Raw genomic sequence first — 12,100 nt, forward strand, 5'->3', positions numbered from 1 at the left:
TTCGCTACGACAGACGGACTTCAAGAATTTAACGTGATGCCTTTCGGGGGGGGGGGCCTTTGTAACTCTCCCGCCACATTTGAGCCCATGATAGATAACATACTTCATGAACTAAAGTGGAAGACCTGCCTCTGTTATCTGGACGATATTGTCATCTTTTTGTCTAACTTCAGCCAACATCTTCATCGATTAGACGAAGTTCTCAAGTGCCTTGCAAGTTCCGGTCTTCAGATCAATAAAAAAAAAAAATGCACATTTGCAAGCAAGACAATTAAAGTATTGGGCCACGTTGTCTCAGAAGATGGCATCCAGCCAGGCCCCGAAAAGATTAGTGCTGTTCTCCAGTTTCCTCGCCCCCAGCAACAGTAAGATCTACGTAGTTTCCTCGGTGCAGCGTCATATTTTCGGCGATTTATACGCAACTTTGCTGCAATAGCAGATCCTCTACGCAAGCTACAGGGGTGCGATCGGAGATGGTTGTTCGGCGTGTTTGTTTAGTTACCGGCGCGCGCGATTGGCCTACTCCCCGCCGACGTCGCCAGCCGCGGGGCATGGCCACGTTTTTGGTGACGTCAAAATGACGACATGCTTCTGTCAATCATCCTCCCACCGAGCATTTCGTCTGCTAGGCACCGAACCCGACGGGAGCTGGGAAGTTTGGAGCGATCATACGGCTTTGCATGGTGCGTCTGGTGGATTGGATCCACCCGGCGGCTGTGGCATGGCACATTTGTATCCAATCCATAGTTTAATTCAAGAAAATGGCGCTTCCGTTTGGAACTTAGGTTGTTGCGCTGGCATTTCTAGAGGAAGGAGGAGAGCGGGTGGCAGTGCGAAACGTGTTTGAAGAAATGGCAGAAAGTGAATTCCGCTGTCGTTTTTGTTTCTCGAAACAAATAATTCTTTGGTTGTACAGCGAAATCGACCCCATCATCGGTGCCAGCGAGCCACTGGAATGTTGTCACTGCCTCTTGAAAAGTGCGCCACTCTTCCAGTCGTTTCTTTTTCCACCTAGGGATGACGCAAAGAAACTATTAGTTATAAATAGCAGTAGTCACACGTACTACTATTTGAAAACGTGTTTGGGCTTGAGAAGAAAAAATACATTTTTTTATATAAAGATTTCATTCATTTGGAAGACGAGAAACATTTCGTTTTGTAGTATACTGTCTGAAAGCAGACGACAAACGACGGAAGTAAACTTCTGGGGAGGTCACCGCTTCCTGATTGGCTGCTCTCTCTGCCCCGTTGTCACAAATTTTGCACACTGCCACTTAGTGACGTTGCAGAAACCGAACAGAATGCGTATCGAACAAAATATCTCCGATCGCGCCCCTGGTTACCGGTGCCTCTTTCACATGGACTAACGACTGCGAGTCGGCTTTTCAAGCTCTTAAGCAACATCTTACTTCCGGACCAGTGCTTCGCCACTTCGATGATCGAGCCTCCACCATACTCATACTGACGCAAGCGCACAAGGTGTTGGCGCAGTACTTCTGCAACATAGTGTGGCCTCTAAAGAGCAAGTCATAGCATATGCCAGCCGAACACTTTCACCATCTGAGCGGAACTACACCATTACAAAGCAGGAGTGCCTGGCTATCGTTTGGTCAATTCAGAAATTTCACCCATACCTTTACGGCCGCCACTACACCATCGTCACCGAACATCATGCTCTGTGTTGGCTGTCATCAATGAAAAGCGGGTCAGGACGCTGGATACTCCGCTTGCAGGAATATGACTTTATGATAACGTACAAGTCTTGAAAAAGTCATCATGATGCAAACGCATTGTCTTGCTGCCCACTCACGCTCTCTCCTGGTAATGCGCCGTCGTCTTCCCCACTACGTCGTTTCGATGCTACACCGGTCTCACACCAGCTCTCAATAACACCCCTGGACCATGTTACGCTTTCATCACGCTCTGATTTTGTCTTGCTTCAGCGATCTGATGCCTACTGACAAACTCTCATGGATCGCCTCAGTGGGTTCGCCAAACCACCCAACAGCCGCTTGCGATGCCAACTTCGACAATTCCGCCTTCAAGGTGGCGTGCTACACCGCTATGTTTACCACTCAACAGGTCACCAGTTCTACCCCGCTCCCTTCGCCTGCGAGTATTAGAGGCACTTCACGACGACGTATTGGCTGGCCACTTAGGCTTCTATAAGACTTACGACTGCATCAAGACCCGCTGCTTCTGGCCTGGCCTATCCACAATGGTGGCCAAATACATCGCCTCTTGTGAACCGTCAGCGCAAGCATCACAAGCGTCAGCACAAGCATGTCAGCACAAGCATGTCAGCACCGCAAATGCTCGACATCCCCTCTGGCCAGTTTACTACAACCTCTCCCTTGCCAGTACGCACCTTTCGAATTTGTTGGCATTGATTTATATGGTCCCTTGCCTTTGACACCCTCCGGTCACCGTTGGGTTGTCACTTCGGTCGACCATTTAACAAGATATGCCGAGACTGCCCCTCTGTGATCCGTTACCGCTTCTGAGGTCGCTGACTTTTTCTTGCGCTCCATCGTCTTGTGCCTCGGGGCTCCTCGCGTTCTTCTGAGTGACTGTGGCAAGGCGTTTATTTGCCAAGTTCTCGAGGAAGTTCGGGCCGCTGTTACCGTCCACAAATCTACTTCTACCTATCATCCGCAAACCAATGGCCTTACTGAGTGCTTCCACCGTACGCTGTCTGACATGATTTTCATGTACATCCGTCCTGACCACACTGACTGGGATAAAATTCTTCCTTTTGTGACATTCGCATATAATACTGCTATTCAACGGACTGCCGGCTACAGCCCTTTCTTCCTTGTGTATGGACGATGTCCTTCCACCACATTCGACAGAATTCTTTTTGGCACCTTCTTCACCAAACGCGTCCCTTCGAGAAGATTTCGCTGTCCGAGTTGCACATTTCCGTCGAATTGCCCGGCAAAGCACAGAAGCTACCCAAGCTGAGCGCAAATGTCGCTGCGACAACAAACGCCGTGACCTCCATTTTCACCCAGGAGACCAATTTCTGCTTTGGACTCCAGTCCACACTCCAGGCCTCTGGGAGAAGTTCATTCAACGCTACATTGGCCCATTCACCGTTGTGCAGCAAACATCTGCAGTGAACTATCTCGTCCGTCCAGTACACTCCGTCACTGATCGGCGCCGCCGGAATGACGAAATTGTTCACGTCACACGGATGAAGCCCTTCACTCCCCCGTTTAGATGATCTCTAATCTGCGGCCAGGCTGGCCACTTCCATGACGGGGGGAAGTTAGTGTAAGCACTATTAACGTACTTTGTCGTTTTCATTTGTCCATAGCCATCATCATCTTCGCTGTTCTTTACTTCTTCGCGCATGAGCTGGGGCATTTCCTTTTCTTGGAATAAAAAGCGCTTGACAACTTGGTCGGTCTTGGTCTTATAATATATATATTGTTACGGTCTCTGGAGAGGGTTAAGGGGTTTTTTAATGATCAAGGCGCGAAGGCCGTGGAAATCGTAGGAGCAACGTCATCCTCCTCTTTCTCCTTTCTCGCTTTCTGCATTTTCCACTGGCAGTGAACCTTTGTAACATTCCTCCTCTCCCAGACAAAGCCCTCTGGGTGAGTCACTCCTGCTTCCTGCATGTGAATCGCTTCAGGCGAGCAACATGCGTCACCTCAGTCTTGCGTGAACAGCAGCCATTGGAAGTGAGACGTGCAATTGTGTAGTTCACCTCGCTTAGACAATCAAGGATAATGAACGGCCTGGCATAGTCGGCAAGTAGCTTTTGGCTGATTGAATATAGCATAAAATTAGAAACCTGGGATGCAGTGGCAGAGGATAAGGCTGTCGTCTCGCAATACTGCGTCAAGTAGTCGGCACACACAATTATTCAACGGCTAGTTATCAGCTTCATAATCCGTCGTACGTAGTGGCATCCTAGAAAGGCAGTCCGTGTCAGCGTGTTGACACCCACTTTTGTATGAAATAGTGAACACGTGTTTCTGTAGACGAAGTAGGCAAATACTACCGCCAGGCATTCTTGTTCTGTCACAGTGTACAGTGAAACCTCGTAAAACCGTAGTTGGCCGGAGCTTGGAAAAAGTATGAGCTAAACGGTAGTACTGCTTAACCGAAACAGCACGAAATTGCCCGTTTAACTGTCAAAATGGAAGAGAGAGTGTGATGAAAGGGGAAAAAAACATGCAGTATTTATTTACTTCATGCGACAAAAGTGTTATTTTCGTTTGATGCTGCGGCGGCCTAGCAGCGACGACAGCGGCCTCAAACTTACTGAAGCTGCGAGCCAGCTTTTCAACCAGCCCCCTTTTCTCGGCACACTTGCATTGCAGGTTCCTCGTTAGTGTTGCATACCGTGCGCGGGCGCGGTAGCGTTGCAGAAGTCGCGGGGCACCTTTTTATTGTGGGGTGCTGTTCTCGTCGCGACGATTGCATTCGTGAGGCTCACGCAACACGCTGCTTCTGCTACTGTTGAGCCTGAATCGCCCATACTTTCGCTTTCCATGTCATCTTTACCACTGTCGCTAGGCGACACTTCGGCAAAACAGAGGCAATGATGGCGAAAAGTCGAACCTCGCAGCAGTGCTGCCAAGCAACTTCTTCACATTCCAGATGCCACAAACTGTAGTCAACAGTAGACCCATGTCGTGTGCCAGTGCCGACTTCTTCGTATAAAGTTCGACAGCACGAACAATATCTAATTTTTCTTCTATGCTAAGCACCCGGCGCCTTTTTATCCGAGCTTCAGCATGATGAGAGTCCCCGCTTACATAATGCCACAACGCTCTCTGGGACGGCGCCGAAATGCAAACGCACAGGGTGCTTGAAGGCCATTGTTCAAATCTGTGAGACTTGTTCTGCCAGGCCGCCCATTGGAGATAAAGCACCGCCATGTTTGCTTGCCGAAAAGTGGAAACACTACATGTTAACTGATACGTACGCAATAAGCTGGTATGGTTTATGCGGATACAAAACACATTATGTTCAATGGCTGCTGAGTAGGGGATTTGACTTTACTACTTTTAAATTGAAACTACTCTTTAAGCGGGTACTGTTTAAGGAGGTTTTACTGTAGTTCTGTTCAGGTTTGCTTAAAGAACGACTTGCATATGCTACGACATGTTTGTTGTTGCTAGAGCGATGAACAGGAATTGCACCAATGCCGACGCCACTAGCGTCTGTGAATTTCTGTTGGAGATAAAGGATCGAAGTGCCGGAATATTGGCTGTGAAGTTAACAAGAAGTTCAGCTGGTGAAAAGCGGCTTCACACTCGGGGTTCTACTGAAAAGGAGTGTTCTTACGCATAAGATTCGTCAGAGGGTGAACTACAGCCGCGAAACCGGGTATGAAACGTTGGGAATATGAGCAGAGCCCTATGAAGCTACGAGACTGTTTGACAGATTTAGGTTGCACGAAGGATTCGACGGCTGCCGTCTTCTGTGTGTCGGGTCTAATGCCATCTCTATGACGAGGTGTCCTAACACCACTGTTTCGCGCTTGCCAAAATGGCATTTTTTAAAATTCAGTTCAAGACCAGCCTATTTGGTACAGTTGAGTACAATAGCAAGACGAGTGTTCTGGTCCTGAAATGGGCATCCAAAAATTATGACATCAAGGTAGCTCTACAGGTGCATCTATCTAAATGCACGTAAAAGGAGAACTCGTTTTTCTCGGCAACCACTGCACCAGATTTGATGAGGTTTGCTGCATTTAAAAGAAAAATTTTAAATCTAGTGCCTGTTGGTTCTGAATTATTTATTTTTAGTGTCGATTTTTATTAAAAATTAGCAAAAATAAAAAATTTTCAGAAAACAAGACTGTCAAGTTTACAATGCTTTGACTCAGCAAGGAAAACTGATGTCATAATTATGTGAATTGTATATGATATTACATCTAAAGCGGGCAAAATTTATATGTTACACATGAATCTAAAAAAATTCAGTAGTATGGAAATACAGCTTTTGCAGAACCCTTGTACATATGTAACAAATTCACGTAACATATAAATTGACATATCAAATTTGCCTGCCTTAAATGGTCTAATGAATGCTGTTTAGAGAACTGCGATATCTGTTCTTGATGCAGAGCTATTTATTTATAAACTTTGTGCATCTATTCTTTTCGAACATGCGAAATTAAAAACATTCTTTTAACGAAATTCAGGCCCTAAATTGAAGTTCCGCTTCCAAGACTCACTAGAATTGAACTTTCCCTCTCAAATGCAACAAATTTCATTAACATCGGTCCAGGGGCTATCTCAGAAAAGCGTTTTTGCATTTTACATGTATTTGAATAGGCTGCATTAGAGTTGGGCCTGAGCTAAAGCTTCCTCTTAAGGAACCCCAGAAAGTCGAAATGATTTGGTGCCCCTACTCTATGGCATTCCTCTACAAAGCCCACTGTGCAGCTTTGGGATCAAAATGAAACCTCGCAATTTTTCTTACAGCATCCCATTTAACTATTGGCTTTACTACTAAGAAAATTTGTGCCTGTGCTGGGTGAAAAATTACTACTGTACTGTAAAATAAGGAGAAGTGGTGTTGTGGCTATGAGAGAGACAACGACGACGAGAGAGAAAAACCTTGTTTCGGTGCTCGATCGGCTGTACTACCTCTCACTACTGTATCGTTCTAGTTGCAAACGCTTACTGCCCAAAGTGCTTCGCGACACTACATAGAATTGCCGTGTTCTGCTTTGGCGTCCCTTGTTGCAATCTTTTCCATATGCCATTCTTTTTTTTTCTCTTTTTATATTATGTGAACCATTCTAGGAATGCCAGGAAGATGGTGACTTGCACAGTGGTCGAGCAAGGGATGTCAACATTTCGAGAAAGGTCTTTACCCTGACAACCTTGGCATCAGACAGACATTCCTTGTTCGATCACTGTTGATTAAAAAACTGAGAATTCCTTTCTACTTACTGGCTATGTGCACAAGCAGTATCACAGGTTGGTGTCACAGTCTGGTTTAGTGCAACTATGCTGAGATCCAAGGGAGTGAACCTGGCTGGCTGACACTCCCAAAGCTACACACATATGCAAACACCCAAGAATGCGAGTGAGGAGATGTGGGTTTGGCACACATCTACGGCAAGCTGTCGTTTCGTCCACTTCCATTTTCGTTAACAAAGAGGTTTTAGCTTGTCCACAGACTCGTTACTGTTTATGAATTACCAGGTTACCAGGACTGCGAATAGCAGTGGCAAAGCTGCTAGGGAAATCTTGTGGCAATTTGTTCAAACTACGACGCACTTGAAAAGCTTTTGTTTTATCAGTGTTCTCGCTGAAGGAAAGTCATTATAGTACTGCGTGTTAATAATTACATCACTGCCGACACTTTACACCAGCAGTTAAGTAGAATATGCAGGCCATGGGCAGTACTAGCTTTGAATGCTCTCTGTTTAGACATCACCAGATGGCACTACCAGTGTTGTTGCTGCCACAGCTCGCTCCGGTAATCTGCAAACAGTAAGAAGTTTGTGGACAAGCTAAAACTCTCTAATATTTTTGCATTTCAGTGAAAACATAATTGCCCTTGTGCTTCATTGTCTATTTTCTTTATATTGTTGTAAGGGAACACTGTAGAGCATTGCAGACAGTGCCACTCTTCCAAGCAGTGATGTGAACTCTGTACCGAGTTGCAGGCGATGTTGGGCAGCCATTTTCATTTCAATCAATTTTTCTTAGCAGAAGAAACACCATGTAGCAGCCACGGCCTCTCCAATGCACCAGGGCATCATTGACGCAGAGTTGCAGAGTCGCATTGAAGAGAACGAGAAGCTACACTTACAGGTATTTGGTTTAAATGTTTTTTGCAGCTAAACTCTGTGCCAATACACTGTCTGTTTTTTTTAACGTACTGCATTTTGTTGGCAGTGCTCGAGTTGAGAAATAAAGTCTGCAATGATTTAATGAAATGCTTCTCCTAAGGACATCTGCAAAACTTTCTCTAATGCAGGGCTTACCCACACCAAAAGTGGCTGCATGTGAGCTCCATTAGGCTAATTTTTGAAGAAATTTAGGAGAATGAAAAAGTGAGGCTTGATATTTATTTTTTCTTCAAAGGCGCCGTGAACCACTCTTCATCGAAGTCGAGAAATGCATTTTAAGTTATTATAGACTATTTAAATAATACTTTGACGCAAAAAGTTGTTCAGTGCGTTCAGCAGAAGCAGAGTTATTGCTAATCAAAGGTTGCCTATGACCTCCTTCACAGTGCTCCCACTCACCCGCCGTGGTTGCTCAGTGGCTATGGTGTTGGGCTGCTGAGCACGAGGTCGCGGGATCGAATCCCGGCTATGGCGGCCGCATTTCGATGGGGACGAAATGCGAAAACACCCGTGTGCTTAGATTTAGGTGCACGTTAAAGAACCCCAGGTGGTCGAAATTTCTGGAGTCCTCCACTACGGCGTGCCTCATAATCAGAAAGTGGTTTTGGCACGTAAAACCCCAAATATTATTATTATTACAGTGCTCCCACTCCTTCTCCAATGCCTTGCACTGCGAGGGCTATGGCGGAGCGGGGTGAGCCCACAATTCTGTGCCTGCTGAACGTCACCGTGGCGCGCAGTTCAAATTTGAGTTTGGATGTTTACGTAGACACCACTATTTCCAATTTTGGTGCCTAAGACGTGCCAAACGCAGTTGTCCTCAGTGACTGCAGTGTGCTCAGCGAGTGGACTCGTCATGCCACCTTGCGGCCATTGCAGTATCTACACTACATAGAAAACCGCAGCTAAATGCGATTGTAGTGCGTATGTGCAGCGCTTTATTTGTGCATGACGGTGCTTGAGTGCGCATTCACACTCTATGCTTGAGTTTGGCCATTCTACGTCGTGCGAACTGGCTTTGTCCTGCACCAGCTTGACCGACCGATCGTAGCCACGTCGAACTTGTGCATTTTGAAGTGCTACCAATAGCTCAGTATTGTTCCCCGCAGGGGCGTCTGCGTCAGCAGGCGTTTGGTGAGTTGCGACACCACGTACGAGCAAACGAAGGTCGGACTCTCCCACGTCTAACCATGCATGGCTTAGCTGTGTCCGGGGAAAAGGGGATCCTGGGGGTTCAGCTTATGCTGAGTGTTTGGACCTGTAAGGCCCCTCGACAGAGGCAACACAACCCTTTGACGTCGGCTTCACGTAGACGTCACATAGAAGTCAACCCCCCTACAAGCCATCAATTCTTCTGTCATCGCAGCTTATGGACAGAAGTTTCTTACCCTTGACCGCAGTCTTAAGAGAAAGTTGCCATGGCTATTTTGGATAGCAGACGTCTGCTATGCCATCTTAGGAGCTGATTTCTTGAGCCATCTTTATCTGCTCATGGACATGAGCTGCTGTCGCCTGGTATATGACATCACGGGTCTGTCAGTCAATGGTTTTCTGTCACATGCTACTGCTCTCAACCCTACTTTCATCAAACTGCCTACCTCACCGTATGCAACAGAACTGCTTGTTGGTCTAGTTGGTGCTTGCTAAAAGACATGTTTCTTGCTGCAAGTTAAAACACACACAAAAGGAATACATATAAAGGCAACACGAGCGGCACTTCCAACTGGTTTAATTTGGGCTGTGACCCATGAATGTATATACACACCTACATGCATGCGCAGGCTGTTCACAAATCTACGTTACCCAGGTCAAACAGTCTTGTTTCTGATTTGTAGAGCATGATAGATCTATCGCTAATGCAATTTGAACCTTTCTTTTTTTATATAGTAAGCTTCCATTAGCTCATGTGATGTTTGATTTCTACTTCTGCCAAGAATCCTAATCTTAGAAAAACGTGGTTTGCACATGCAGGCCTTGCAGTGCGCTGACAAATGTGCCATGCCTTCTTTCATTAGATTTAGTTCATGTTCCCTGGCTCATTCATTTATGCAGCGTCCAGTCTGTCCTATGTAGGACTTGCCGCACTCAAGGGGAATTTCATACACCATGCCCATAGCGCATCTCCTGTAGGACGGGCCATGTTTCTTGCCACAGCCTTGCGAACCGCTCTCCTCGCGAGTGGTTCTCGAACAGAGTCGACCCAGTGAGGTGGGGGGGGAGGGGCAGAAAAGGCAATGGGTACGCCATACCTGAAATAATCAGAAGAATAAGAATGGGCTGGGGTGCATTTGGCAGGCATTCTCAGATCATGAACAGCAGATTGCCATTATCCCTCAAGAGAAAAGTTTATAACAGCTGTGTCTTACCAGTACTCACGTATGGGGCAGAAACCTGGAGGCTTACGAAAAGGGTTCTATTTGAATTGTGGACGACGCAAAGAGCTATGGAAAGAAGAATGATAGGCGTAACGTTAAGGGATAAGAAAATGGCAGATAGAGTGAGGGAACAAACGCGAGTTAATGATATCTTAGTTGAAATCAAGAAAAAGAAATGGGGGGGGGGGGGGGCATGACATGGGCAGGACATGTAATGAGGAGGGAAGATAACCGATGGTCATTAAGAGTTACGGAATGAATTCCAAGGGAAGGGAAGTGTAGCAGAGGGCGGCAGAAAGTTAGGTGGGCGGATGAGATTAAGAAGTTTGCAGAGACAACATGGCCACAATTAGTACATGACCGGGGTAGTTGTAGAAGTATGGGAGAGGCCTTTGCCCTGCAGAGGGCGTAACCAGGCTGATGATGATGATGATGATGACGCCATACTGGCCTGCCACCTTCTTGAGGTTATGGGAGACCTTATGAACATAAGGAATCACTGCAGGTCTTACTGTTCTGGCACTTTCTTCCTCCCTTGTGGCGCTGGTACCTTTAACCTTCCGTAAAAGGCTTTCGATGACTGAGGTCACCAACGAGTCGTGGAACCGTGCTGCTTTAAGTCGCTTAATCTTATTTTTGAACGAGGCCTGCATCGTGTGCGTACACGACTTTCCGAGGGCAGACTCCAAGAAGAGCATAGCAATTCCACTCTTGACAATTTCGGAATGACATGAATTATATGGCAGCAACCCTTTCTCGGCATGTGGGAAATATTGCCAACAAGCTTGCCCATCATGAAAGGTTAATTTTAAATGTAAAAACTGCAGGGTGTTACGCTGTGGCATTTCATGCGCAAACGAAAGCCCTTTGCCATTGTCCCTAAAAATGTTTAAAATATCATCGCAGCGCTTCGATGAGCCTTGTCTGTTAAAAAGGATTAAGAAGTCGTCCATGTACCTAAAAACTTCTAAAATATTTAAAGTACTGTCCCATTTAAAAGCCTCATCGAGCAGGTGATCAACACCAGACAGGAATATGTTGCACAGCAGTGGCGCAATACACGAACCAATGCAAATGCCACATTATTGCAAGAAAAGCTGTTTGCCAAAACAAATAAAGGTACTATTAAGATAGGCTTCCAATAGTGTTAAAAAGTCCTCAAGCATAACATCGTCTGCATTTTGAAAAGCTATGATGCTGCTTTCTTCTATGCACATATTTACCGCGACAAAAAGTGCATCATGTGGAATTGAATAAAACAGATCCTCAACATCCACAGAAAACGTATTGCCTATGGATTGTTTGTTTCGTACAAACTGCACTATGTCTTGTGAATTGCCTGTCGAGAAAAGGTCATCTACTTTAACAGATTTTAGCACCTTTAGAATGTGCCTACTAAGTAACAACTGCCACGTGCCTCGTTCGCTCACGATGCTCCTAAACGGCACATTAGGCTTGTGCGTCTTTGCACAGATGAAAAAGAAAAAAGCAGAAGCGTAGCCGCTGGGGCAAAGCCCATGCGTTAGACAACATTTGGTACAAGACTTGTAAGTGCAGACGATGCTCGAGAGTAGGTCATCTTCAAAAGATGTGCCAGGCAAGCCAGGAGGAACTAAAAGTGCACCTGGTCGCCTCGTCGCCAAGTCATCGGAAGATGAGTCATCAGAAGACGAGCACAAGTTGTACAGTTATGACACTACGCCTTCCAAGAAAAGCTACGTTGTGTCTGTGAATGTCGAAGGCCACGACCTGCCAATGTAGGTTGACACGAGTGCGGCCATGTCGGTAGTGCCAGAAAGTGTGTACAACGTCAAGTTGTCGCATTTCAAACGTGAGCCAACAAAACTGGTGCTAAAGACTTATACAGGTGAAAAAAAAAATGCATGTTATTGGT

At 46.1% G+C, this 12,100-nt stretch overlaps 1 protein-coding gene across 6 annotated transcripts in view; it reads left to right on the plus strand.

Moving 5' to 3' along the window:
- The window catches only part of LOC142588526 (protein phosphatase 1 regulatory subunit 21-like), a 260,138-nt gene that overhangs the window by 23,045 nt on the left and 224,993 nt on the right, over positions 1-12,100 (plus strand). For 4 of the 6 annotated variants that reach the window (XM_075700363.1, XM_075700361.1, XM_075700359.1 and 1 more), the window contains exon 4: positions 7,689-7,793. In XM_075700363.1, coding sequence (XP_075556478.1) covers positions 7,689-7,793 — 105 coding nt within the window. The remainder of the gene's footprint in view (positions 1-7,688; positions 7,794-12,100) is intronic. The other 2 variants (XM_075700360.1, XM_075700365.1) reach the window with 1 other exon arrangement.

The sequence above is a fragment of the Dermacentor variabilis genome, chromosome 7 (genome assembly GCF_050947875.1).
Source record: "Dermacentor variabilis isolate Ectoservices chromosome 7, ASM5094787v1, whole genome shotgun sequence".
Taxonomy (NCBI): Eukaryota; Metazoa; Arthropoda; class Arachnida; order Ixodida; family Ixodidae; genus Dermacentor; species Dermacentor variabilis.